The following is a 26,952-nucleotide window of genomic DNA, read 5'->3' as shown; positions in this document are numbered from 1 at the left end:
GGTTCGAAATGGAGGGCGCGGATGCTTCCCAATCAGGGTCGGGACGGGTGAAGATGCCGGGTGTAGGTGCATTATGTGCGACTGTTCCCACAGGATACGGGATTTCGCTCCCAGATTTCATTCCCTCTATAGTGGACTTAGTTGGCATGGGGTGGATTGTCGTCTATGGATGGCCGACCATCCTCGTAGTCGTTCTACTGCATGTGTCCTTTGTACCACTATGAGCATATCAGCCTACCAAGATAAGTGTGAAATTTAATTTCTAATATCGAATAACTTCCAGTGACTTGAATGTGTATTGCATATCCTTGTTGGACGACAGCAACTGAACGCAACGTTCATCTAGTGACAGTCCCCCCATCCACACCATCCAACACAATATCTATATACTTTGAGTCTGCCGTTCCATCCCTCAACATATAAGGATGTAGCGGGAGTAGCTTATAAAACTCTATAAAACAAATCCTTTTGGAGTTCTAAAGCCCCAGTTATCGCATCCTCTCCATACCACTCTTTCCGACGAAAGTAGCGCTGACACTGAGTTGGGGATTGACTACTATGCACAAGAACACGAACAAGGGACCCACAACAACAAGCGCGTTGTTGAGGGCCTCGTAGGTGGGGCTCGAGGAGGCGCTCTGAGACAGAAGGGACAACAACCGTGACAACAACATGAAGACCATGAGTTTTGGGCGGGGTTGGCTGGGTGTAATATCGCTCGTATAGATTATCGGTGCATACGACAAGTTGTCGTAGGCCGTAATCACAGCCTGGGGCTGGATTGACCCGAAGGTCGTGGCTCACGGAGCAACAAGGTCAATGTGCAGGATTGGGCAACAAGTGCTTCAATTGATAATAGAAAAAGAATGATGTGGCATCAATCATCTGTGCAATTGATGCCGGTCTTATATACATAGTGAAAACAGTCTTGAGACCTTGCGGGTCGGTGTCTTCCGTCGTGACCCTCAGGTTATGGCCTTCTAACTTCGCAAAAAGCAACGAAAGGAGGGCATCCCCAAGACAACACAACACCCCAAATCCAGTCAATCACATCTGTCCCATCAGCATATAATGTCAAGTTAGAGTGACAAGCACAAGCTACGGATAGTTATCCGTACGGTTTCTTCTTCATAAGAATAGCTGTATACCCCGTACCCGGTTGTATCGACAAAGTGGCTTGCAATAGTTTTCGTATAGAAGACGCTGTCGCCCACCGTCCTTTTAGTGATTTATTCCTCAAATTTAAGAACTTCACCACCACTCCAAAAAAATCAATCTCTGGGAAACCCATCGCAACCAGAGCCTTCATGGTGTTCAGATGTGGCCCACTAGTTCTTGAGCTTTTACCAATCAATAAGCCCTCGATTGCCGTCTTCAAGTTACTAGCGAACTTCGAATCGATCTTGGCATCTTAGTGTAACCAAACCCGAGCCATTTTGATCTTTGTTGTGTGCCCAGCTAGGTAGACAGAACAATGCAGCAGTGACGCCCTTTCTTGCCATTGAGGCCCCATCCTCATCACTTTTTGGCAATTCGACATTTTATGTAGCGATGCATGTCCATCATGGAAAATGTCTGCGCCAGAGATGCTTTGATAACCAATTCGGTGAGTCAGCACTCGTTTAGCGTCGTACGTCTTGTTAACTCGCGACCTATATCATCTAGCAGCGCGAAATAAACCTTCAGGCTTCATTGTGTGTCCGAGCTGTGCTACGTGAAACGTTACTGACTCAATAATGCTGAATGAACATGGCAGTTACCTTTGAACGTTGGGCGAAAATTGGAGCCACGCTCTTATAAAGAGAATAATGTACACATATCCATTGCCTGAAGGCTTCGTCTGGCCTGACTCTGAGAGTAACAAGTCGGAGCTGAATAAAGGGTCTCCAGCGCATCGATGAAGGAAATGAACAGTGCATCGTGCGATATCTAGTGTCCGATTCTCGTGGGAAGCTCGACACTAGTATCTTTCTATCAGCTCGACGGCATCATCGCTTTCCAATTCCTATATGGAATAATAAGGACTGCGCGGTTCTTCTGGAGAGCTGCGCCTTTCTCGCCCAGTAAAACTAGGCGATTCTTCTCTGCGCCTTAAAATCATCTGCCAAGAAGCTTAATCTATCTCATCGAAATCATTTGCTGGTTGAAAGTCGATAATAATCCTCTGGGAACCCTTGTATGTGGCAAAATGAGTCTCCGGCGTGGACTGTTGTATTATTGCTAAATAAATACGCCTCGTTGCCTTTGTGAGTGACTTCAAGAAAGGGAGTTGACGACAACAAGGATTCAAGATAATTTCCCCCGGGGAGAGCTCCAACATGCATTTGCAGATGCTCGGGGGGCTTTTTTGTAGCCGCAACGGATCAGTAAGGACCTTAATGTAAGAGATATGCATATGCTTTAGGCTTAATCATAGGTCCATACTGGCTTCGAGCCATTGCTTGGCTGTTTGAAAAGAGGGACAGAGGTCCGGGAGAGTTACTAGTGGTCGAGCGCGTAGGATAATCTCGAGCATAACATATATCCCCTACTAGAGAATTTCGGAAATTCCCTTGAGATTATAGGTGTAGAAATTGATCATCTCATTAGGCAAATCCTCTAGTCGATGATAAATTTCTGCCAGGGGACTGACTCCCTTTCCCTAGATAGTCACTGCCCATGGAAGCGTCTGAGTGAGCCCACAAGAAAACTCAATCAGCGTTATCGGTGATGCAGTTCAGCAGACTCTAATCCATTACTGCCTATCATATCCCCGTGAGTGCGTTAGAAATCGTTCCGTAGGTAGTTTTCGCAAGACTTCAGTCTTTCGAGGCAAAGTCTGGAGGATGCTAGGATTGGGTGAAAAGGCAAGCTGCTGGCTCAAATATGGGGACACGAACAAGCTGAGTAGGCAAAAAGCCAGGGAAGGTGCGCCGTTGGAAAGTGACGGGAGGTGCGTCCATGGCAAAATATCCCGTCACTCCGCCACATGCGTGGGCAGCCCAACGGTCGAAAGCCATCACAGCACCAACAAATTAATTCAAGACTCCTCTATTTGAATGGAAATCATCCCAGAGGCTTAAAAAATAAATAAAAAAGATGCTAGAGGGGTTCTCTATAAATGCAACAAAGGAAGCCTTGACCCAGATTTGAACTAGGGACCTTAGACACTGCAAATCCACGCGCTAACCGCTGCGCCACCAAGGCTTCAAGGTTGTCGCAGATACGTCCTGCACTATGCCATGATACGAGTATTGTTGCAGAGTGACTTCTGGCAAAGAAGATCGCTGGGGACAAAAAAAGGCCGGCCCTGGAAGTTACTAGTGTGGATGTCGAGGGCTTCGTGTTCCTTTTGTTCTTGTCGCATTCGACCCTGCCCTAAAACTTTCTTCATTTTGATTTCTTGCCCGAGATCTCCTTTGGGCTCTCTTGGACGTAGAATGTCCATGTCTTTTCCCGATGGCCCTACAATCCGTGTCTAACTCGGCAGAAGGTTTGTCTTGCAGGATTTGGAAGCCAGTGGGTACAGCTGAGAGACATGATCCGTTCGGAGGGGAAATTATGAGGTATGGTGAGTCTTGGAAAGGGTGAAACTAGTATTGACTTTGGGGAAAGCATTCTAGGGACCTTAAGGTCGCAATTGCGATTACATGAAAGAATACGAATGTAGTCAAGTAGGTTTGACCGCCTCAGAGTGGGAGAATAAGGTAGATCAATTCAAAGCGCCACACTGCCCCCGATGGGCTGACTATACCCCGATGGGCTGACCATGCCCCGATGGTGTACTGCATCATCTGCACTAGTTGCGGAATCGTCGGTCTATGATGACGAAAGCTGTCACATCGGTGATGCTAAAAAGGGTTCATGCACGAGCTTTCCGCTAGCCATACTCAGCTTTCTCGCCGTGTGAGAGTGAGCTGACAGGTACGGATAAGCGCACGTACGTGCATGGTTAGAACTGGGCAATGATGGACGCGACGGGTCAAGGGATCCGCAGTTGTTAGCTGTCGCTCCAATGCAGCACTTCCCGCAAACGTAAGACGCAGAGGTACTTCGTGGGGACCAATAAGTGGGCAAGACGTACAATGATTCCCTTTTGTGACTTCTCATTTTCATATCGGTGGCACCGACTCCATTCTGAATCCGCCAGCAACGAGGGGCGAAGCCATTGCATTCGATGCCTACATGTAGCCATATATGGGCCCACAAGCGCTTCTCGATATCTTGTGCGTATTCGTATGTACCTTGTACTCAGTAGGCTCTCCGCCCTTGGTCATGTGCCTGTAGGCTCTGGCCTGTAGGGAATCATCGGGGATTTGAGCTAACGAGAGGCTGTACATAAGACGACACGACACATCCAACCGTGCAATAAGCTTTTACAAGTAAGAAGTACCTCTGGTATGTCCAAGTTCCCCCAATTGGTAACTTATTACTATGTTTACGAATTCATATCATACCGCAGCCGCATCCGTCCCAGGTTACATCAGGATCTTCATTGCAACCCTAGATTTCAACGGGCGCCAGGATACATGGGTAATCAGCCGGTGTGGTGCTACCAACCTCCCATTGCTAACCCGCTTCTCAAATCCCAGGGCATGGGCACGCAGTTGTTAGTGACAATCTGTCACAGCCGTCAAGGGGTACATTGGCCCAAGGGGTACGGGCGGAGCCCCTAAAAGGCCCTATTCAGGATTGATATTGAAAATACCCCATTTTAGCCATAAAATCATACCATAAAAGGGCTCGGGTATGCCGCCCCTCTTTAGTTAGAAGATATCACAATTATATGCGATTCACACACCTGCATACGCTATCACACTTGTCGTGCAGCTGGGTTCCTGGTAATGGAATGTGGCATCGGAATCGGATTGGTCTCTCCGTACTGCCGCCGCCGAGTCATGGATACCCGAATGCAACTAAGCGTAAAAATACAAATGCGTTGGCAGGTTAGAGAGCCCGAGGATGGGGGCACGATAAGCACACGGGAAAGCTTCTCCATTCTGTAGGAAGTAATCCCTGCGTAGGTGTCTATGTATAAAAAGATCAACGGCATTCAACTGCCGTACGTCATGGCCTGTGCCCGAGTTTCTATATATCATATTCGATTTGACCAAACGCCTTCAGGATAACATGCCCTTTGTTTGATCCTCCGACATTCACAAATTTACATCATGGGACTTGCAAACAGCACGAATGGCCCAGCGCCAAACGGCACCCACGGCCACACGCAGAACAGCACAAATGGCCACACGCAGAACGGCACAAATGGTAACACGTCAAATGGATGGAATGGCACCTTTATGAAAAGCAAGGACCCCTACGCATTGATGCGGGACTGCAACGCCAACTCTAGGTAAGTCAGGGTCGAGAAGATGTCTTGATTTTCATGTTTTCATCTTCTAACAGGGACGCAGACTTACAGCTCAGCACTACCTTTGGAAAGATCTCCTTGGTTTCCTGGCCCATCCGGATATCCCCACTGGGGATGCCAATTTGAAGGTCGCCGATGTGGCCACCGGTAATGGGTATGATGGCCTTGATATGCCAGGCCTAGCCTTCATGAAGTGGGAAGCTCACTGTTACTAGCATCTGGCTCCACGATTTCGCCCGCAACAAGCCTTCATCTGTCGAGCTCCACGGCTTTGATATAAGCTTAGACCAGGTCGTCGCCCAGCCCTGGCTACCAGAGAACATACACATGCACACCTGGAACCTATTCCAGGAGCCACCTCCACAGTTTGTAGGATATTTCGATGTCGTGCACGTCCGACTCATCACCGTTGTGGTTAAAAACAACGATCCCCGGCCCCTCCTCGCCAACCTGACAAAGCTCCTCAAACCTGGTGGCTATCTCCAATGGGGCGAAGTTGATACCATCAACTGCTCGATCCAGACTGTTCCGGGCGTGTCGGCACCAAACCTCGAGAAGCTCTTCTCCCAGCTCAAGGGGGGTGATACGTGAGCAGCCCCCTCCCTAACAAGCAGCTATCCAGGGAGCAATGAGTTGACAGCCACTCCAGCTGGAAGAGCCACCTCACGCAAATCATGGAGGAAAATGGATACTCGGGCTCGCGCCTATACTCGTACGAGTACGGGCATGACATCTCGCGATTCTGGAGTGACGTGTGAGCTCACCCGGCACATTCACGTCTTACATGCATAAACCTCGGGGTAAGCTGACCGAAAGCGCAAATAGTTACGTGAGCACCTGGAAGGAATTCGCCAAAAACGCGCTCAAGACTCCCGAGGCGTCACGCGAGCTAGAGCGAAAGGCGATGAATGAGGCGAGAAGCGGGGCCGCCATTTGCGTGCCGAAGCTGGTCTGGGTCGCGAGGAAGGTATAGAAGGTGAGGTGGCAATGATGCTTTGTTTTCAGACGCCCAAGGTACGAGGCCAGGAGTATCTCGGAGGTCTGGGTACATAGGTAGGTCACTGGATATGCGTAATGTTTGCAAATCTGCCTTTTCGTCCAAGTACTAGAGTTGGCACTACAAGGGGTGTAGATTTATTGAATTGATGAACCTTGTTTCTTATGTGAAGGATAAATTCTATTCTCATTTGTCGTGTTAACTAGGGTCAATGTCTTTTATGCTTCGCGGTCGGTTTATGGCTGCATATCATCTATCTTGGCAACGACACTGCCAATTGTGAGCTCTACAGCTCAACGAACCCCTTGGTGGACTTTATAAGCTGCTCAGCCAGCGCTGTGGGCTGACTGACGAACGGCATATGTCCGGTTTTGAAGTCGACCACGTCCCATTTGACCTTGGTCTTTTCAAGCCACATATCCTGCAGGAACGAGGGGTTGCAGCAATCTTCCAGGGTGCGCACGTATGTCCTTCTCCCGTCGAAGCCCTCGTCCGCCCAGGCCGGGGCAGTAGGTTTAGTCTCAAAGGCCAGGTGCGCATGGGGCTCCATGGATCCCTCTAGCTCCTGGGTGAGCGAGGGATCGCAGTCGTTGTATAGAATATCCATGGCCGGCTCGATGAGCGCGAGGCCCTCCGACGGCTAGATGATGCGCATGTTGGTAAACCAGCATCAGGCAGTGGTGAAGATGGACTGTACCTTGCTTGTCTTGATGAATGGGGGGTAAGCACCACCCACCGCCTCGAAGAGAGATTCTCCCTCGAGGGTGATGTTACCCGCCACGTATATGAGCCCAATGATACTGCCCGGCTGGCCTTGTGCCTCGCGGGTCTGCTTGTCGAGACCTTTCGCGGCGGCGCCGGCCACGACACCGCCGTACGAGTGCGCGACGACGACAACATCCTGTCCTTGCTGGACAAGAGGGAGGAGAACGTTGTCGCGGAGTGACGTAATATCGTCCTGGCAGGTTGCCGTAGCAGGGTTGGGCGGGTTGCAACTGGGATATGGCCCTGGATGGGTTGAGAATCCGGCATCCTTGAGGTGCGGCAGGAGCTTGTCGAACCCGGAGGGAGTGCCGAAGGCGCCGGGGACGAGGACGATTACTGGAGGACGTGCCGAGGACATACTGGCGATCTGTAGGGGCTTCCAACAATGGTAGAATGTTGCGATGGTAGAATACTTGCAATGGCGCTCGATGATGCTGTTGCCAACGGCGGTCAAGGATCTCAAGATGTGAGCAAGAAGAGAATACGCCCAACGGCAACAACTGCCTCCCGGAGGCACGAGGCTTGGATATTACATTCATCCACACGGAGACCAAATTGCAGATAGCGGGGTGATAATCACGCTTCAATGAATGCTGCGGTTGCATCGAGCGTTGCCTCGAACGCCGGCCCGGCCGATGTTACTATGCAGCCAGGGGTTCGCAGGGGCGTTGGGTGATCATCGGTCTGGCCTGCCAACAACCCCTTTGCATTGCAGAATTCTTATACCCGTAAATCGTATGGTTTACAGTCACCAACACCCTCTCTCAACCAACAGCCATCCTCTTCACCATTCAGCTTACCAATCTTATTGGTTTCCAACAGAGGAAGGAGTGGAATTCTGGCCTTCGGGTGGGGACAGGCAGCAGAGTGCGGCTGGAGTGATCTATATCTGGCTGCGGAATCAATCCTTCGTACCTCGGTCTCGCTCCTTGGAACGTCATCTTCAACGGTCGGGTGGGTTGGTGGGGGGGGATGGGTATCATCATGCACACTTGTACAATATAGTCGCACACCAACTTGCGCGCCACAGCCGATCCTTCATTGTCGGTTGTGTCGCATCGTTAAAATCACGATGCAGATGCCATGCATGGATATGCCTATGCGGCAATCTTCCTTCAACGGCACTCTGGCCGATCCCAGTTTCCCTACCCCGTTTCCTTTGCCTTCATTTTCTTGCCGTAATTATATCATTCAGATGGTCCATCTCCATGCTCACAACTGGGCGAGACTCTGAATGCTCGTACGCCGTGTCACTGGGACTCAACGACAAACATGGCGAGCCCTGTGGACCTTTCTGACAACCGTCAGCCCTCTCTCTATGCATCATCTACCATCCCCTTCTTCTTCGCCGTAGCATGCGTTATTTTGCGGTTCTGGTGCCGCTGGACGAAAAAGGCAGGCTTCTGGCTTGACGATTGGCTCATTCTCTTCGCGCTGGTAAGATGGGAACCCTCGCCCTTTGCGTCATGGCCCACAGAGTACTAACTCTCCATGCAGGTATGTGCTACCGGCCTCACTGCCAACATGTTATGGTGTAAGATGATCCGGATGGAGAGAGTTGGCCATTTCGATATGACTGACAAGGCCAGGGATCCCTCGCGCCCTCGGCCGGCACATTGAGACCTTTGGTCCCAACGCCGTTGAATATTTCTCCATCGGCCTCTTCACCGCCGAGTTGACCTATACCGGCGTCATCATCTTTGTCAAATTCTCCATAGCTGCCTTGTACTGGCGCATCTTCAAGAGCGCCAGCATCAAACTTCCCCTTATCATCTTGACCACATTGGTGGCGATGTGGGGTATCGCAGTCGTGTGTTCAACCATTGGCATTTGGCGCATGCGGCCTTCGTTCTAACGCATATGGCAGTTTCTCCTCACGCTGTTGCAATGCATTCCGACCCGGGGCTTCTGGGACAAGTCGATCGGGGCGTCTTGCGACGTCGATGCGAACAAGTTTCTCTTCGCCATCTCCATCCCGAATATCCTCATCGATGTCGCTCTTCTTGCGTTGCCGATCCCTTACGTGGTTAAGCTCCATGTCTCGAGGGACCGCAAAATCACCATCATGTCCATGTTCCTCCTGGGCGGGTTGTACGTATTCCATTTGCCATCTTCTCTCTCCTCCCATGACACGGGGCTGACCAGAAAAGTGTTTGCGTCGCTTCCATCATGCGACTCGTCGCCGTGGTCACCGAAGACACCACCTCCGACATGACCTGGAACCTCGTCGATCAGGGTATATGGGCCAAGATGGAAGCTGACTTTGCAATCATCTCGGGTAAGTCTAGTGACCATTCGAGAACCCACAGCTTCCTCACATCTGATGCTCATCATCGCAGCATGCCTCCCGACACTACGACCGCTCTATGTAGCCATTCGTCCAAAACGCTTCGGCACCGTGGCCTCCGCCCAGTCAGCCTACCCGCCGGCCAGCGATGGGGTTACCAAGAAGCGAACGCTGCAGTCTTGGGGGATGACAGCCCTCCAATCTAGGGATGAGGACACCATGCCGTTTTCACATGCGGCTAGGAGTACCGAAGTGAGCTCACAGCCTGGGTCCATAAAGGAGCCGCGAGGGGCCGCGGGAATGGGCATTCCATTATCCAGTGTTCGGACACACAAGGCACAGGGGTCAGATGCCATCATGGTGGAAACTGCCTGGGACGTGGAATATACTCGAAATGCCCGTCCCGGGGCGGATGCTGTCATGCCACGAAGTGGCCTCTAGCTAGATCCAACATGCCGCGTGTCAGAACCGGCTATGAAACCGCCGGATACGACCCTCCTCCAGGTAGAGGACGGGGTTCGAGAACATATTCCGTCATGCCAAGTCGCAACTGTGAGTGTCGTAGTGCAGCGTCCCCTCAGCGGGTGCTGTATCCGACGGCGAAACGGAGGCTCCCGAGGCTTATAATGATGCTTATCCTCGGGGAGCCTTCTCTAGTACCTGCCTCGTTCGAGGCCATGTTGCGCATGCCAAGTCCTACGCAGAAGCATCACCAAAGCGATCGATCATGTCCACCGGCCCGGGCCTCATGCAACTATGACGCCACGTTTCGCCTTTGAGCAGCATCGAGGCCCTCTGATAGGTTCGCGAAGCCGCATATCGAACAGCCTGCAGCGATGCCCACGGCTAGGCTCTTCGGGTAACAAGGATCTGACTCGACTGCAGGTTGTCCAACCCCCGATTCGCAGCACCGGGAGGATTCCAAGCCGTCGGCGGATTCCTTCATGCATAATGCAGGATTGTGGCTGCAGGGGGTGCGCGAGCTGCTTTACAAAAATTGTCCCGGCACCGGCTTCATATTATTATTGAATCCGGGGACAATTCTCAGTGGATAAAAGTCACCGAGGTGGCTACCGGTTGCCAGCAGAGGCCGCCGCCTTGCTGTGTCAGTCCCGGATGAATCCTGACCCGACGGGGCCTTGGTCCAATGAAGCTAGAATGATAATTTATCTATCCGACTCGCAATGGTGGTATCATGTAGTTGTCTGAGCTTGATGTGAATTCGCCCTTGCATACTAATGCCGGTCTTACCAAGCCTTGAAGAGGCTTCTGTTCTTGAGAGGCAAGGGTGTCAGAGGTGAGTTCAACGTTGACTGTGAGCTGTTATGTTTGTTGGCTCTGTGTGTCGGACAGATGTACAGCATGTATAATGGGCCAACCAGAGGCCTCTTGGATCAAATAAACCGCACGGCGCAGTGCCCCGTTGATGAGATCTCGAATCCCAGGGCCCCGGTCCTCGCGGTGACCGCCATGATGCCGACGACACTTACAGCGAGCATGGAAATTATAACCACGACAATGACGGAGGCTAGAGCGAAGGGGATGACCCGAACCACAGTCCACCATTGATGGCATCAGCCCGACGACCTCACCCCGACCTCCAAAATCCTAGCTCCGAGCCCTCCTCCGGTCCCCCCGTCTGCCCGAAACTCAATACCACAGAAATGCGCCAAATGGTCAGTCGCCAGTGTTGCCCAGATGTGGCCCCGTCACCCGAATCTCATCCCCGTCCCGATGAATAACAGCCTTGCCAAACGTCCTGGCCGTGATCCCCTTCTCCGAGAAGAGGATATCCAGCTCCTCGAATGTCCTCCTCCCCGTCTCGGGCAGCCGGAAGAATGCCCACGCAAACGACACGAGCGTCAGGCCACCTGTGAGAAACCCTGCCTTGCCCCTCCAGTTGGCCCACTCCGGGTTCAGGATGTACGGCGTCACGACGCTGTTCACGATGCCCAGCGCCAGGTACGTCCCCCGTGCGAGGGCCAGCGTCTTGGAGCGCAGTCGCGTAGACGATACCTCGCCGTTGATGACATACGGCAGCGGGCCCAGCGTCAGGCACCAGACCCCAAACCACACGAGGTAGACCGCCGACGTGGCAAAGCCAAAGGTCGAGTTCTGAGGCCCAATGGCCAGGAAGCCAAGCACAAACATGAGCAGCGCCAGGACGAGACACCCGGCCAGGTACAGCCACCGCCGTCCATAGTTGCCCGTGAGCATAGCCGACGCCATGTTGCACACCAGATGCAGCCCTCCCATGCCCAGCGTCATCTTGAACGAGTCCTTGGGGCTCAGCCCGGCCTGCTGGAAGAAGTACGCCGCGTACGCCTGGATCACGAACCCCGTGAAGATCTGTGACCCCCACGACACGCAGGCAATCTCGGTACGCCGCAGGTCCGTCCCCCGGAAGCACGCCAGGTACGACGTGTCCCTACACATGTCCTGCTCCAGCTTGTTGGTCTCGATCATCAGCGCCACGGCCCTCCTGGCGTCCTGGCGCGCCATCTCCCCCGTCGGCGCGCTGGCCAGCCTCGCCGCCGACCTCTCGGCCTCGTCGTACCGGCCCCTGCGCACATACCACCAGGGAGACTCGGGGCAGAAGACGGCCAGCGGGATGATGAGGACCGGCCACACCCACTGCACGGCGAACGGGATCCGGTACGCCCACCGGTCCTCACGGTCGTTGAGGCTGAACAGCACCGCGTACGACAGCAGCTGCCCGATGCCCCAGCAGCACACCACCCACGTCTCGAGGTAGCTGCGCAGCACCAGGGGCACCACCTCGGACGCGTACGCGGGCGCCAGCGTCGTGAAGACGCCCCAGGGCACGCCGCACAGCAGCTGGCCCGCGAACAGCACGGACACGGACCGCGCAAAGAACTGGATGAAGATGAGCCCCGTCAGCGAGACCAGCCCGCCCAGCAGCACGGGCTTGTGCCCGTACCTGTCGCTCAGCACGCCGTTGAGCGCGATGCCGAACACGTTGCCTACCGAGTTGGCCATGCCGATGGCCATCTGCCAGGGCGCGCTGAGCGTGTACTTGCCCGTGTCGCCGACCTCGGCGCCAAAGGTCTTCTGGAAGGCCGGGAAGCCGAACAGGCTGCCCATGAGGGCCGTGTCGTAGCCGTCCATGATGATGGACAGGGTCACCACGGCGGACCAGGCGACGGCCTTGGGGTAGCGGCGGACGGACTGGAGGAAGGTCGTGCTGTGCTCATCCTTGGTGGCAAGGTTGGCGTCCTCGCGGAGTCTCTTCCAGGACTGGATAGCATCGTCAAGCACGGGCTCGACGGTCCGGACGCTTTCTTCGACGTGCTCCTGCGCAGGGGTGCTGTCGGTTGACAGCTTGGGAGCCATGGGAAACAGGTTCGCCAAGTTTATTGGATCCGATAATTATATGAACATGAACACAACTATGCTGGCGGGCCATAGCATGGATGGGATCCATGATCTACTAATAACCACAGCCTATCCCACACTCCGTGCCATTGATGGCCATTGATCTCACCGATGATACAAACATGTCTCGGTCAGTTATCCCAGTGCAGCGGCACTCTAGACCCAATTCTGGTCGGCAACATGCTCCTTCACAGAAGCCGGAATCCGGGGCACGGCCAACAGCCACACCATCACGCCATGAAGTGCTCCCACTGGTCTGACAGGTTGCAATTCCCGTCCATATTCCCCCGAGCGGGGTGCATACCCCAGACACGAGGGGAGCCTGTGTGCATGTTTCAACCGAAAACCTGGGTCAAGGTGGATTTTGGATTTCTCGGGCGATCCTTCAGGTTTCATCAGCATTACCATATCCAAGTTGCTGCCCGACAACACACCACGTGGGCGTTGGTGAGACTACATTAAAGCATGACTAGGAGCCCCCGAGACAATAAGTGTTGACAAAGGGCTGCTACGTAGTCTGACTTTTATGGTATTAGGGGGCACAAGCTACATGCTTACTTGCCAGTACCTGCTGGTGGCTGTAGAGGAGGTTCCCAACGGGCATCACACTGTCATCGGTTATCTGTGCCGGAGTACACCGAGAGCTGCAGCACAACTCGCACAGTGATAAATCCCGTGTCTCACTCGCCAGGGTTCCAAGCCAGAGGAGTTCGATTATGGTTGGACAGCAGATCGCGGGGGCCAATACCTAACTGTGCGGGGTCTGGGGTCGAGTCCAGGATCCCCAGGAGTTCGGATGAAGCTTGGTCGGCTCGCTTCCGCTTTGGGGTCGGAAGACACAATCCCAAGATGCGTGTCTAGAATCACTTGCCGACTTCTCTCTCTGGTTGACAGACTAAGAAATCATCATCGCCCGACATTGTACGGGAAACATCCGCCCATCGTCAGTTCGCCTGTTCCCAGTTGCCACTTTGCTCCACGGTCGCCGCCAATGGAGTTTGTATGGCAGTCAGTGGGGACCCCGACGAGGAAACGCACTCGTCAAGATAAGTGATTCATTAAATGCAATGGCAAGGGAGGTTAGTATATAGCTGACAGTACCCACCGTGCCGAGACTGTCGTGCACGCAAGAAGAGATGCTACCATACCCAGAGCACTGATGGGGATTGCAACTACACCCCAGCTGAGAACCGGATGACTGAGGACACTCCCCATGAACCCCATTCAAACCTGACCACGAGGGAACCCACCCCAAGCCCAGGGCGTGTAGGAGATTACATCCCCGAGTCTCTCCTGGCAGACCTCTCCAGCATCCCTGAGACATCTCCAGGCACAGAGCCCCTGGAATCATGCCCGACACACTCCGCCTCTGCCCGGGCCCTCGCCCGCCATCCAGACGAGCAAGCTGCATTTGCTGCACAGAGAGCTCACCGCCAGTCACTATGGTACAAGACATATAAGCGCCGCTCAGCACCACCCGAGCTCTCCGATAGTCACCAGAGATATCTCGACGAGGCGGGTGCCTTTCTCGAACTGCCACGCACCACAACAGACGCTCTCCTCGCCATCTACATCTCCACCCTCAACGACCTCACCCCCCTCCTCGATGGTGCCGCCGCCTTCCGTGACCACAGCAATGGAACCTGCTCCACGTACCTGGTGCGCGCCATCTGCCTCGTCGCCTGCAAGACCAAGCAGGCCGCGCCATTCCTGCGATGTATCGATGACGGGCCCGTACTGCAGCCCCTGAAGTTTGCATCTCGGCTCCTCGCGGGTCTGGATGCAGCCATCAAGGCGGATCTCGAGCCAGACCGTGTCGTCAAGATCCAAGTGCTCGCGCTGATGCACCTGCACAACGACGGCCTCTCGGGGACGGACCGCTCATCAAACCACCTGTCCCATGCGCTCTGTGAGGCGTGGTCCCTCTCGCTGCACTGGAATATACCCGGTAATCCGGACCAGGAGCAGTGCGACTTTCTGTGGTGGTCGCTGAGGAACTTGGATCGCCTGAATAAACCCGTCATGGCGGCGGCGCCGTTCATAGTCAACGACACGGATATCTCGATACAACGCATCCCTGTCAGAAAGGGTTGCTACCGGTCTCAGGTCATGGGTGTGTCACTGGCCTTGGGAGACCTCATGGCCAAAGCAACCAAAGTCTACAAGGCCAGCTCAACGGCCACCGAGGATGACAGTGGTCCTTTTCCCACGCTGGCCGAGGTCACGTCCGGCATCGACTTTGACAGGTTCCACAGATCCCATCGAGGTACGTCGTTGCACCCAACCCCTTCCACAATTCGCATCACATCTCACAGCACACTTACATCCGCCCAACTGGAGTAGAATACCTTGAAATCTGGTACCACGTCACCGCCATGCTCTCCTGCCGATACAGCGGCCCCGACACCGTCCAGTACAACCGCCGCCTCACCTCAGCCGACTGCGTCCTGGCCATCCTCTCCCAGCCAGACCACGAGGGTCCACCGCCACTCCCGCTGGTCCCCTACGCCATGTCCATCTCCACCTGCGTCATCTACCGCGCCCTGCGCGACGAGACGCGCGAGCCTGATGCCGCGTACGCGGACCTGCGGAGGTGCTGCGAGGTGCTGGATGCGCTGAGCCAGCGGTGGACGAGCACGAGGGGTGTGGCCAAGCTGGCCAGGAAGCTGTGGAGCATTCGCAAGTCCGAACCTGATGTGACAACAGGATACCAGAACATCCGCAAGGGATCCAGGGTCCAGGGGTCTGGTATACCATCTACGGAAAGCGGAAGAAGGCCCCCGACGTCCAGTTCTCAACACCACCAGCCGGGCTACCCAACACCCAGCGTGGATGGAACACCCATCGCCCCTATCCCCACCCCCCCAGCCATCCAGGCCGATGGGGCCATACACCGAGGTCAGGTTCCTGACAGCTACCAGCCACAGGCATGGGGCACGGTGGATGTGTCCTTCTCGCAACTCGATATGGCATTCCACGATTTATTCGACTACAGCCTCCCCAACGCCTTCCGGAATCCCACAACCTGGGAGTACCTCAACATGGCCGGCGAGGAGTGCTCCGGGGGCCTGTGCTGAAACCAGAATGTATGTATATAAGTAAGAATGGTCTATGGGGGTCCTTCTGGCCAGTCCTTTATTCTACAGCAGAAACGTCTACCGAATGGTCCAGCGTCCCTCCCAGTGGGGGTCAAAGTCAATCTGCCCCAGCTTGTCGTGCTGCCAGTTGTCCTTGTCGAAGCTGATCTTCTCGCCGGCCACGTAGTAGTCCTCGATGACCAGGCCCAGGTTGTCGGGCGAGTTGGCCCCCAGGGACACCGTCTTGTTCCCGTTGTTGGCATCCGTGAAGACGCGGAACCTGCTCTGGCCGACCTCGGTGGTCAGCGGGGCCAGCTGCTCGATCCAGATGTTGGACAGGAGCATGGTGTCGATGTTCTGGAGCGGGTTGATGCCCACCAGGTTGGGGCAGATGCCCTCGCAGCGGGCGTTGGTGACACGGTAGTTGGACAGCGTCTTGGTCACGTCGGCCGTCGCCGTCGACTCCTGGTCCAGGTAGCTGACGGCGGAGCCCAGCAGCCCGCGCGGCCAGAAGATCTCCTGCGTGACGTAGCGCGTGTGGATGACCTGGACGGCGTCGACGGTCACGTTGGTCACGTCGCGCGAGTACCAGCCGAACTGCACAATGGGCGCGTTGTTGGTCTTCCACACCGTCATGCGCTCGCACAGCACGTTGCTGTAGTACGTCTTGATGCCGTCGTCGCCGACGTGGTAGAAGACGTCGCGCACGTGCGAGCCCGGGTACATCTGGATGCCGTCCGTCTGGCCGAAGAAGGCGCCCACCTGCTTGTAGTCGGAGGCATCGACCGAGAAGGACCCCAGGTCCTCGCCGTAAAAGTCCATGCTGTTGAAGGGCGGCGCGTTGGTCGTCAGCCCGTGGATGGTCCACCTGGTGCCCACGGCCGACTCGCCGCGCCACATCTTGAGCGACGTGTTGTCCGACTTGATGTTCTCGTAGTTCTGTGCGGTGTTGGCCTGGTAGACGTACTGCTCGCCCGACAGCACGCCGAATCCCGTTGCGCGCAGATCCAGCTCGTGGCTCTCGTACTGGATCGCGCCCTTGACGTAAGCACCAGGGGCCATGTACACCCAGGTGATGGTGCTGGACAGGATGGCGTGGTTGGATCCGGTGAGCCAGTAGACTCCGGGGGGGAAGTACAGTGTCGACTCGGTGACCGTTGTCAGGTCCGTGATGAGCCCCTCGGGGACCGTGTACGTGTCCGTCTCCAGGTCCGGCACGTACTTGGCGTCCGGGAAGGGGCTCATGAAGATGAGGAGGGCATTGAGCGGCTCGACGCCGACAATGGGCATGGAATCATTGTACTCGGCAACGTAGTCGACGCCATCGGGGTTCTTGTTCTGGACATAGTGTGAGTGCAGGCCAGGGCCGGCGTTGCGGTACTCCCAGAGATTGTCCTTGAACTCGACCGAGAACCGGTGGCCGTTCTCGTGGAAGGGCACGGTGATGAGCACGGCGTCGCAGTCGACCTTGATGTCAAAGTCGAGCGTCGTCGGGCGGACAACGACATCCTCGGCCTTGATGCGACGGCCCTTGGAGCGCGTGATGCGCACAATGGTGTCTTCGCCGGCCAGGTACTGGGACCAGGCCATGTCGACGCCAATGTCGGCCTCGATGCCGATCTGGTCGTCAACATCGCAGAAGGACGTGGGGTCGTCGGGCTTGCAGATCTTGCCGTTTCCATTGCGGGGGATGGACTCGTACGCAAACGAGTCGTAGAACTTGTGAGGGGCCGAGGACGAAGCCACCTGGATGCTGTAGACGTGGGACTGGCGGACGTTCTCGTCACGGACGCGGCCGGTCGGGTTGATCTCGCCAGTGCTGTGCCACCACGTCTTGAGCACGTCCGAGTCGGCCGTGTTGTTGTGGCCGTGGGGACGTGAGACGCCCCGGGCCATGGCCCCCGTGGACAGAGCTGCCAGAAGGGTCACTGCCTTGATCGCGTATCCGCCCATCATATCTATGGCAATTGGTTTGGAAGATGCAGAGTTCAAGAAAAATCCCCAGGACTCGTAACAAAGGGGCATACCTTTTATACGTGGTGAGAAATTATGAACCTGAATGTGGACGAAGCGGAAGACGGAAGACCCAAAAGCAGAAGGTCTGCTGAGCCAAGTCCCGAACGGCCCGAACTGACCAACTCGGTCTCTTCCGGCGTGCGAAACAGCTATTACCTGGATGAGATATTCGTGATTAGCTATTTGTCTCATTTGAATGGGAATAATACTCACGCGGCTCGATATCACTACTTGGGTTTGGGCCGAATGAAAGAAGAATGGGGTTCAAGACGGATGGTGTGGGGAGGTTGTGTCCCGTCACACTGGCCGTGGGGTAGCTGGGGTAAATATGGATGTCACCTCGCTCGTGACCTGCCTACCAATTATGTATCTTGAGTCGTATTTGGGCTCCCTGGATCAATAGCCTATTGTCCCTAGTATGAGAAGTACCCGATCCCGATGAGAGAAGAAGCCCTTTCCCAGAGACGATTTGAGAAGCGTGGATAGGGTCTCTGAAGCATAGTGACCTCTTTCTCGGTCTCCTGAAGGGTTTGTATCGACCAGAGAAGAGTGCATGGTCTGTCGGGAGGCTGTTTGGATCCTTCCGCCGTCTCTAAAAATTGGGTCCCCCTGGTGGTAATATCGCAAATGTGGTTGCATCGGTCTCCAGGGTCCAGGGTGGTACTACCACCACCTAGGTAGGTACCTACTCTGCTAGCATGTTGTCTACTGGTGACCAAGTACGGGAGATACAACGGAATGTGGTCACATCACGTGGGTCCCTCCGTGGCAGCTCCCGTTGAGGTTCTGGGAGCGGAAGTTCGGAACACGATGGAGAGAATTCTGCCGTTGGTTGGAAGCCTCCCGTACGTCGCGCATGTCATGGGAGGAGCAAGGGTTCATGCTTGGCCTCTTTCCGGGGTCCAATCCGAGGCAGAACCCGCTCTGTTGGTCCGTTGGTTCATGTTTGCCATGTTGGTCGCTGGTGACTGGCCAGCCTGGTGATCCTTCTGCAGTTCTGGGTTACTACTCCTGCCGGTCTAGTCTCGATGCAAGACCGCTCCATGCAGACAATGCAGCGGCGGCCCAAAAGTAGGCCTCATGGTGCATGTATGTGGTTGATGAGAATGAGCTGACCAACAACTATTGAACAAACCCCGCAGGAGTTCAGGAGTTTAGGAGTTCAGGAGTTCAGGAGGGAGTTGGGGGAGTCGTTCAATCCATTCGTCTCGTCTCTCGCTCGGATTCACCCTCTCCTTTGCTCCATCGCCCACCATCCACCAGGGGAAGCTATGAACCATGACGTCTCCTCAGTCTCTGCCACGCCGTCCCGAGACGCGCGCCGACTTCGAGATTGCCATCATATGTGCTCTCACCCTTGAGGCCGATGCCGTCGAGGCTCTCTTTGACGAGTACTGGGATGATGAAGCCTCACACTTCCACAAAGCCCCCGATGACTCCAACACCTACTCCACCGGCGCCATCGGTCGTCACAACGTCGTGCTCGCATACATGCCGGGCATGGGCAAGGCCAATGCCGCAGCCGTGGCCCTCAACTGTCGCGCCAGCTTCCCAAACATCAAGCTTGCCCTCGTGGTTGGCATCTGCGGTGTGGTTCCGTCGACTCCTTCTGGCGACGAAGTCGTCCTCGGCGATGTGATCATCAGCGACGGCGTCATCCAGCACGATTTTGGGCGGAGGTATCCAGACCGCTTCGAGCGCAAGGACACATTGTCGGATTCCCTGGGGAGGCCAAACACCGCGATACGGTCTGCGTTATCGAAGCTCCAAGGCCTTCGGACCCGTAGGAAGCTGGCCAGCAAAATGACGGCGTATCTCGAGATCCTCCGCAGCGACCCCCAGCTGGAAGCAGGCTATCCGGGGACCGCACACGACAGACTCTTCGAGGCGACGTACCGGCACGAGAACCCCAACATGACATGCGAAAGGATGGGCTGCAATGGCCAGCTTGTCGCGCGCCGCCGGCTCCAAGGCATGGATGAAGATCCAAAGCCAGCTGTCTACTTTGGCCTGGTCGCCTCCGGCGACGCTGTCATCAAGTCTGGGGAGGACCGCGATGCCATTGCAGAGGCTGAGGGCGTCATTGCCTTTGAGATGGAGGGAGCCGGCGTCTGGGACAGCTTTCCCTGCCTGGTGGTAAAGGGCGCATGCGACTACGCTGACAGCCACAAGAACAAGAGGTGGCAGCGGTATGCTGCTGCAACGGCGGCGGCCTGTACAAAGGCCTTCTTGCTTCAGTGGGTACCCACTTCGCCTTCAAGTATGTGTCAGACAATTGCCATCGGTCGGGGATGACTACTGATCGTGTTAGGCCTGTCGCCGCCCATGGGAAGCCCCCTGATGGAGCGGCCATTAACTCCAACTAATAGCTTCAGTGAACACCTTGAACAGCCTTGCGGCCCGTGGTGTACGTACCTAGCAGTTCTGATGCCTGCAAAAACAACGCGCCATTGTTCATCTCTAACTTTGACTCCAGTCCTCATCCCATATCCACGAAATCCAGCTTTTGTTGGCCGAGATGAGATACTCAACACCGTTAGGAGACGTCTTGTTCCATTTACTACAGCACGGCAGCCAAGGGTCTCCCTGTTTGGCCTTGGAGGAATCGGGTATGTTTTCTCCAAAAGTGATTCACCTTCTCCTAATCTTACTCCATGCAGGAAAACGCAGATTGCCCTCGAGTATGCACATTGGCTTAACCAGCTCTATCCCGATGTATCCATCTTCTGGGCCGACGCCAGTAGTATGGAGCAGCTCCGCCGGTCTTACTTGTCCATTTCTCAGCAATGCAGTATTCCCGGCCACAGAGAATCGAACGTGGATGTACTGATTCTGGTAAAGACCTGGCTCGAAAAGACGTATCGAGGCCAGTGGCTCATGGTCCTTGACAATGCCAATGACGACGAGATTTCACCCCTTATACCCCACAGCTTCTTTGGTTCTGTTCTCTTGACAACCCAGAACAAGCACGTCGGTATTTCGCTCGCCGATCACCGGGACATTGTGGAGGTCGGGGCGATGAGCCAGGAAGAGTGTAATCAACTGGTTGTCGCAGGACTGGAAGGCCTCGCAGTGCCCGACAACGAGGTAGCTCTCCTAGCATCTCGTCTAGACTTTGTTCCTCTCGGACTAGTTCAGGCCACTTCGTACATTCGAAGACATACCATGTCCGTCACGCGCTACCTTCAACTTTTGGATGCCAACGATGGCGCGTCGATGGATCTTATCATCAGAGGATTCGCCGCCGCTGGTGGTCGCTCATTGGTCTCGCAAGAACTCACTGCCGTTCTGACAAGCACCCTGAATCGGATCAAGCAGTATCATACCTTTGCATCCGCACTCCTGTCTCTCATCAGCTTATTCGGCGGTCAGACTATCCCCTTGGACTTCTTGTTCCGTTATCAGAACCGACAGCATCACCAAGACGATGACGAGCAGCATCAAGGGGGCATGCAAGACGCACAACTTGACGAGTCTTTGGGCATTCTCAAAGCCTTCTCGCTCATCTCCATAGGGGATAATAGCAAAGTTTCCGTCTATTGGCTAGTTCAACTAGTCACGAGAGAGTGGCTCAGAAGCGAGCGCCAACTTGAGTGTTTTGCAGCCCAGGCAGCTGTATTGTTGTTTCAATGTTATCCCCTTTCCGAAGACGACAATGCCACTTTTTTCAAGGAATATCTTCCCTATGTTCAGGCGGTCCTGCAATGTTTTGCGGAGGGCGCGGCCGTCAGCTATGGAAGCACCCAAGAGAGGATCGAGACGGCTTCCCTCCTCCACAGGACCGCCTCCTACTTGTTCTCCGTGGGCGAGCATAAGAACGCGGGAGGATACTTCCGCCGGGCGGCAGAGACTAGGAAGCTGGTCCTGGGGACAGAGCATCCAGAAACACTCAAAACCATGACCATGCTGGCTTGGACATTGCAACGTCAGGGCCTGCTTCAAGAGGCCGAGGCCATTTACGTTGAAGTAGTGGAGGTGAGAAGACGCGTCCTCGGTGAAGAGCACATGGATACGACACTCCCGATGTACTGCCTATCTCTCTCCTCCGTGGAAAACAACGGAGGAGACGAAGCTGATGCTCTCGTATTGAACATTGTGGAGAGGGGGAACGAGGAGCTTTCGGGTCGGAATTTAGCCATGCTGGCCACTGCGGGTACTACCACGGTCTGGGATGACTCAGACCAACAGAATCATTGGGAAGCGAGCGAGTTGGGTTTTGCAGGATTGCTCGAGGTGCAGAAGTGGGTGCTTGGGGAAGAGCATGCTCAGACGCTGATAACTTCAAGCCGTCTGGTTGATGCTTTCAACAATCAGCGTCGGTGGGAATTGTCTGAAAAGATATATTCAATTGCGAGGGAGACAGAACAGCGGGTATTTGGCGAAGAGCATCCCCAGGCACTGGGATTCGTGGACTGTTTGTCTAGGTGTATCAACGATCAGGGTCGGTTGAACGAGGTTACCAAGATGCTGACGCCTTTGGTCGACACGATGGCGCGGGTCCTGGGAAAAGAACATCCTCGGACGTTATCCGCCACACTGGCACTAGCTAGTGCTATGGCCGGAGAGGATCGATCAGAGGAGGCCGAGGCGATGCTCCAACCAGTGGTAGAGGTGACCACGCGCGTGAACGGGGAAGGCAACCCCCAGACAGTGCTGGCCATGTCCAATTTAGCTTCTGTCATAGCCAGTCAGGGCCGTTTAAAAGAGGCGGAGGAGATGTTAAGAACATTGATAGAGGTGGGGAAGCGGGTGCATGGGGAAGATGGTTTTCACAGGCTGCAAGACATAGCCAGCTTGTCGGATATACTCAACCAACAGGGGCGAGGCGCAGAGGCCGAGGCGCTGACGGCTCCATTGGTGGAGACGATGAAGCGGATATATGGTGAGGACGATCCCAAAACGCTTAGGATTATAGTCATTTTGGGGGGTTCGCTCCAACAACAGGAGCGATGGGAAGAGAGTGTGGCTCTCCAGAGGCCGGTGGTCGAGGCGATGAAGCGGATCTATGGGGAAGACGACCCCCAAACGCTACAGAGCATAATCACGTTATCAGCTATGCTTCGGGGACAAGGGCTATGGGAGGAGTCTAGGGTGCTCCAGGAGCCACTAGTGGAGGCGATGAGAAGGGCACATGGGGAACAGGATCCTCAGACGCTGGTGGAGATAGATCACTTGGGACTCATACTCAGGAAACAAGAGCGATGGGAAGAGTGCATAGCGCTTCAGAGGCCATTGGTGGAGAAGATGCAGAAGGTGTATGGGGAAGCCTCTGCTAATGCACTCCGCAGCGTAAGTGTCCTTTCCGATGTCCTCTGCAAGTGTGGTCGGGATGCGGAAGCCGTGAAGCTGGAGCTGGAGCAACTAGCCAACAGAAAGGCAGTGTTTGGGGAGGGGCACGCAAACACACTGAATAATATGAAATGGCTGGTTCGGGCTTGTAGGGATTTGGGCCAAAGAGACGAGGTCAAGATGTTGAAGGCCGAGATCAAGGAAATAGAGAAGCGAGCCCGTATAGCGGAGGAGAAGGACAGGGTCAAGCCAAGATGGAGAGACCGAATTAGTATCATCAGGAAGTAAATAGCCGGGGCCCAGGGGGCAATGTAATGTTTCCCGCTTTCAGATTCGGCAGTACTAGACAATGACTCTGGAGTCGGGCAATCCGGATTCCGGAGACTCGGTCCGGAGCCGAAGACTGGAGTCGAGTCGGCGAGTGGGGCCCTGGCTCCGGATCCTCGGCTAATGTGAAATCACATTCATAATACGGATGCCATGGAATGCATAATTCATTTCACCACCTCCAGACTCCATCACCATCAGCCATCACCATCAGCCGTCACCACCACGCGCTGCACCAGCAGCCACTCCCACGCCGACAATGTCCAGCCTGTCATCCTCCCTCAAAGCCCTCATCGGCGCCCCCCACGCACGCCCGGGGCCTCTCGCCGTCTCCTCCCCTCAGCTCCGCGCCGTCCTCAGCTCCATCGCCAGTGAAGCCTCCAGCCACCAGCTCAGCCCGCGTCCCTGGATCGCACTCTCAGTACGGAGACAGACACACACGTCTCAACCCATCTCACCCCCAACCCTCGCTGACAAGCTTCCAGGCCGCCGCGCTCTTCGCCCTCAACGCTCCAGATGGCCTCCCCATCCTCCACGCCCTCGCCTCCTCATCCTCATCCTCATCCTCATCCCCACCTTCATCCAGCAGCCAAGAACCCGTCGTAGCTGCTGAACTCATCCGCGAGGTCGGCCTCAAGTGCATCAGCTTCAACGGGATCCCCCGATCCATCAACGGCCTCAACGCCTTCCGCGCCTCCCTCCCTGCGCCGGTTGCCTCCCGCCTGCGGACCACCCCAACCCGCTCATCCTCATCACCCTCATCACCATCCCCTTCCTCGCCATCCTCAGACGCAGAGACCCTCTCCCGCGGCCGCAGGCTCTGGCACTCTGTCTACGCCCCCCTCGACAACAAACTCATCGCCAAGCTCGCCCTCGCCCACCCAGACCTCCCCGTCGTCATCCTGCAGTCCCACTACGGGCCCCTCCTCGCCGATCCGCCGCCGCGGACCTCGAGCCCCGGCAGCGTCGGCAGGCTGCTCACGTCCGTCGTCGCCGTCGCCGCCCTGCGCGCCCAGTCTGGTGTCGCGCCCCAGGTCGTCTCGCACGTCCTGGGCCTGAGGAAGGGCGTCGCCGACGGGTCGTACCGCGCCGATGAGCCGTGCGAGGGCGAGGGGGGCGCGCGGTGGCTGGCGAGTGATGAGGGTGGGGAGTGGATCCTGCGGTCGGTGGATAGGATCGTCGAGGTGGTGGGTGGTGGCGGTGGTGCGAGCTTTGGGGCGCCGAGGGAGGTAAAGATTTGATGTAAATTATACTACTATACTGTTATTGCTTGTGTGTATGTAGCATGCGAGTTTTGTGTAGAGATGTAGACCGGGAAAAGCTGGTATCTATGATTTCGATTGCTGCAATTACTCCATCGTCTTGAGCTCATCGGCCACCATAAACGTCGCGTCTGTCTTGCTCTTGACCTCAACCACCGTCACCCCCGGTGCCAGCTCTGTCAGCGTCAGGCCGCCCTTCTTGCGATCGACCTGGAAGACACACTTAACATGCATCGTCAGCCGTTATACCAAAAAGAAAATACAGTCAAAGGAATGGATGTCTTACAAGGTCCGTGATGATGGTGCTCACAACCCGCGCGCCCGTCAGCGGCAGGCTGCAGTCCTGCACAATCTTGGACGTCCCGTCCTTGGCGACGTGCTCCGTCGCCACCACGATCTTGGTCTTGTCCGGGTTGGCGACAAGGTCCATCGCGCCGCCCATGCCCTTGAACACCTTGCCGGGGATCATGTAGTTGGCCAGGTCGCCCGTGGCGCTAACTTGCAGGGCCTGGGTTTGTTAGCAATCATACCAAGATCGGCCGATGGATGGCTACTTACACCTAGAATAGACACGTCGACGTGGCCACCGCGAATCATGCCGAATGACTCGGCAGAGTCGAAGCAAGAGGCGCCTGGCACGAGCGTGACAGTCTCCTTGCCGGCGTTGACAATGTCCCTAGCCACCAAAAGTCAGTCTTCGAGCCTGCAAAGTCTCAGATCATAGACGTACGCATCAATTTCGTCCTCGGTGGGATACGGGCCCATGCCCAGGATTCCATTCTCCGACTGGATCCAGACCTGCCTATTCTCCGGGAGGAACGACACCGCCAGCGTGGGGATTCCTACACCCGCCGTCAGTACATGCACAGCACATCTCGCGAGTAACCAAGTCGACATACCAACACCGAGGTTCACATAGTACCCCTCCCTCAGCTCCTCCGCAGCCCTGCGCCCGATGCGGTTGCGCCTCTCCTGCGCCGCATCCTTGGCCACGGGCTGCCCCGCCGTGCCCTCGTCGCCCGCGGATCGTATCCTGCGGATCTCAACCACCTTGTCGGCTGTCGCGGGGACGATGCGGTCGACAAAGATGCCCGGCAGATGCACGTCGTTGGGGTCAATCTCGCCGGTCTCGACAATGTTCTCTGCCTCCACGATCGTCACCTTGGCGGCCTTGGCCATCAGCGGACCGAACGCCTTGGTGGCGTACCTGTCATCGTCCGTCCGTCAGCCGCTGCTCTCGTTGTGCTTTTGGTTTAGCATCTCACCGAAAAACACAGTTGCCGGCCTTGTCGGCCTTCCACGCCCTCAGAATCGCCACGTCGCCCGTCAAGGCCGTCTCCATGAGGAACGACCGGCCGTCAAACTCCCTCGTCTCCCTCTTCCTCCCCTTCTCCAGCACGGTTCCTGAGGCGTCCAGGCGCACGGGAATCTCGCCTTCTTGCACCAGCGTGTCTGCACCCCCCCTTTTCCATTAGCCTCGCTTCACCCCGCCCAGGGCCCCAGGGTACATAAAACTCACGCGCGGCAGTTGGGGTGTAGAAGGCCGGGATGCCAGCCCCCCCAGCACGGATGCGCTCCGCCAGCGTTCCCTGGGGGCACAGCTCGACGGCCAGCTCACCGCTCAGGTATTTCCTCTCGAGCGCCTTGTTGTTCCCCAGGAAGGACAGGATCAGCCGGTTGACCTGGCCCCCCTTGGTCAGGATCGCCAGGCCTCCCTTGCCCTCGACGCCAGCATTGTTGGACACGGCCGTGAGGGAGTGGAGCGATTCGGGGCCCCTTCGCTGCAGGGCGGCAATCAGAGTCTCTGCAGTATCCTCTGTTTAGCAAAAGTGCCCCCAGCGCGGAGAGAAGGCGCCCGGCTGGCTGGTGGGGGTTCGGCGTTACCTGCGACACCGCAGAGGCCGAAGCCGGAGCTGAGGATCGTCGAGCCGCTCTTGATGTCGGCGACGGCGTCGTCTGCCGTCCTGAACACTTTGGAGCCGCCTCTCTGCGAGGACCTGATTGTCGTCACCACGAATCCTCGGCGCTGTGCAGGGGCGAACTCGATGGTGCAGACCTGCAGGAGGCGACACTTGGGCGCGGAAACGCGTTGCAGGCCGGTCGACCGGGCAAGACACCTGATGGAGGCCATCACGTCCCAATTTCTAGGGGGACTGAATAGTGTAGAGGTGGATTGGACTTCGAGC

The 26,952-nt window shown here is 55.8% G+C and overlaps 9 protein-coding genes and 1 non-coding gene across 10 annotated transcripts; 5 read left to right on the top strand and 5 right to left on the bottom strand.

Moving 5' to 3' along the window:
• Window positions 1–3,113: 3,113 nt before the first annotated feature.
• On the bottom strand, window positions 3,114–3,186 carry ACO1O0_003507. The gene has a single exon. It is a non-coding gene; the product is annotated as a tRNA-Cys (tRNA).
• Window positions 3,187–5,150: 1,964 nt separating this feature from the next.
• ACO1O0_003506 (class I SAM-dependent methyltransferase) lies at window positions 5,151–6,323 on the top strand (the record flags this gene model as incomplete). The annotated part of the gene is made up of 5 exons (XM_083192959.1): window positions 5,151–5,332; window positions 5,394–5,504; window positions 5,566–5,937; window positions 6,000–6,104; window positions 6,176–6,323. 5 exons carry the CDS (start codon window positions 5,151–5,153, stop codon window positions 6,321–6,323), a joined length of 918 nt encoding a protein of 305 aa, XP_083052016.1.
• A 310-nt stretch (window positions 6,324–6,633) lies between these two features.
• On the bottom strand, window positions 6,634–7,470 carry ACO1O0_003505 (alpha/beta hydrolase; the record flags this gene model as incomplete). Its single annotated transcript, XM_083192958.1, has 2 exons — window positions 6,634–6,987; window positions 7,045–7,470. 2 exons carry the CDS (start codon window positions 7,468–7,470, stop codon window positions 6,634–6,636), a joined length of 780 nt encoding a protein of 259 aa, XP_083052015.1.
• Window positions 7,471–8,636: 1,166 nt separating this feature from the next.
• On the top strand, window positions 8,637–9,840 carry ACO1O0_003504 (uncharacterized protein; the record flags this gene model as incomplete). The annotated part of the gene is made up of 5 exons (XM_083192957.1): window positions 8,637–8,646; window positions 8,702–8,922; window positions 8,980–9,203; window positions 9,263–9,390; window positions 9,452–9,840. The coding sequence occupies 5 exons, from the start codon at window positions 8,637–8,639 to the stop codon at window positions 9,838–9,840; spliced, it is 972 nt and encodes a 323-aa protein (XP_083052014.1).
• Window positions 9,841–11,076: 1,236 nt separating this feature from the next.
• ACO1O0_003503 (general substrate transporter) lies at window positions 11,077–12,753 on the bottom strand (the record flags this gene model as incomplete). The annotated part of the gene is made up of 1 exon (XM_083192956.1): window positions 11,077–12,753. The coding sequence occupies one exon, from the start codon at window positions 12,751–12,753 to the stop codon at window positions 11,077–11,079; it is 1,677 nt and encodes a 558-aa protein (XP_083052013.1).
• Window positions 12,754–13,862: 1,109 nt separating this feature from the next.
• On the top strand, window positions 13,863–15,872 carry ACO1O0_003502 (fungal specific transcription factor domain-containing protein; the record flags this gene model as incomplete). The annotated part of the gene is made up of 3 exons (XM_083192955.1): window positions 13,863–13,874; window positions 13,948–15,061; window positions 15,139–15,872. The coding sequence occupies 3 exons, from the start codon at window positions 13,863–13,865 to the stop codon at window positions 15,870–15,872; spliced, it is 1,860 nt and encodes a 619-aa protein (XP_083052012.1).
• Window positions 15,873–15,950: 78 nt separating this feature from the next.
• ACO1O0_003501 (glycoside hydrolase) lies at window positions 15,951–17,825 on the bottom strand (the record flags this gene model as incomplete). Its single annotated transcript, XM_083192954.1, has 1 exon — window positions 15,951–17,825. The coding sequence occupies one exon, from the start codon at window positions 17,823–17,825 to the stop codon at window positions 15,951–15,953; it is 1,875 nt and encodes a 624-aa protein (XP_083052011.1).
• A 1,341-nt stretch (window positions 17,826–19,166) lies between these two features.
• Window positions 19,167–23,465, top strand: ACO1O0_003500 (uncharacterized protein; the record flags this gene model as incomplete). Its single annotated transcript, XM_083192953.1, has 2 exons — window positions 19,167–20,077; window positions 20,549–23,465. 2 exons carry the CDS (start codon window positions 19,167–19,169, stop codon window positions 23,463–23,465), a joined length of 3,828 nt encoding a protein of 1,275 aa, XP_083052010.1.
• Window positions 23,466–23,763: 298 nt separating this feature from the next.
• ACO1O0_003499 (uncharacterized protein) lies at window positions 23,764–24,745 on the top strand (the record flags this gene model as incomplete). Its single annotated transcript, XM_083192952.1, has 2 exons — window positions 23,764–23,925; window positions 23,990–24,745. The coding sequence occupies 2 exons, from the start codon at window positions 23,764–23,766 to the stop codon at window positions 24,743–24,745; spliced, it is 918 nt and encodes a 305-aa protein (XP_083052009.1).
• Window positions 24,746–24,853: 108 nt separating this feature from the next.
• On the bottom strand, window positions 24,854–26,897 carry ACO1O0_003498 (3-oxoacid CoA-transferase; the record flags this gene model as incomplete). The annotated part of the gene is made up of 8 exons (XM_083192951.1): window positions 24,854–24,976; window positions 25,053–25,274; window positions 25,325–25,442; window positions 25,497–25,608; window positions 25,666–25,973; window positions 26,032–26,218; window positions 26,286–26,570; window positions 26,651–26,897. The coding sequence occupies 8 exons, from the start codon at window positions 26,895–26,897 to the stop codon at window positions 24,854–24,856; spliced, it is 1,602 nt and encodes a 533-aa protein (XP_083052008.1).
• Window positions 26,898–26,952: the final 55 nt, after the last annotated feature.

This window comes from Amphichorda felina, assembly GCF_050947745.1.
Source record: "Amphichorda felina strain 45539 chromosome Unknown scaffold_3, whole genome shotgun sequence".
Lineage (NCBI taxonomy): Eukaryota > Fungi > Ascomycota > Sordariomycetes > Hypocreales > Bionectriaceae > Amphichorda > Amphichorda felina.
The sequence above is the reverse complement of the archived record's forward strand: the minus strand, read 5'-3'. Positions and strand labels throughout refer to the sequence as shown.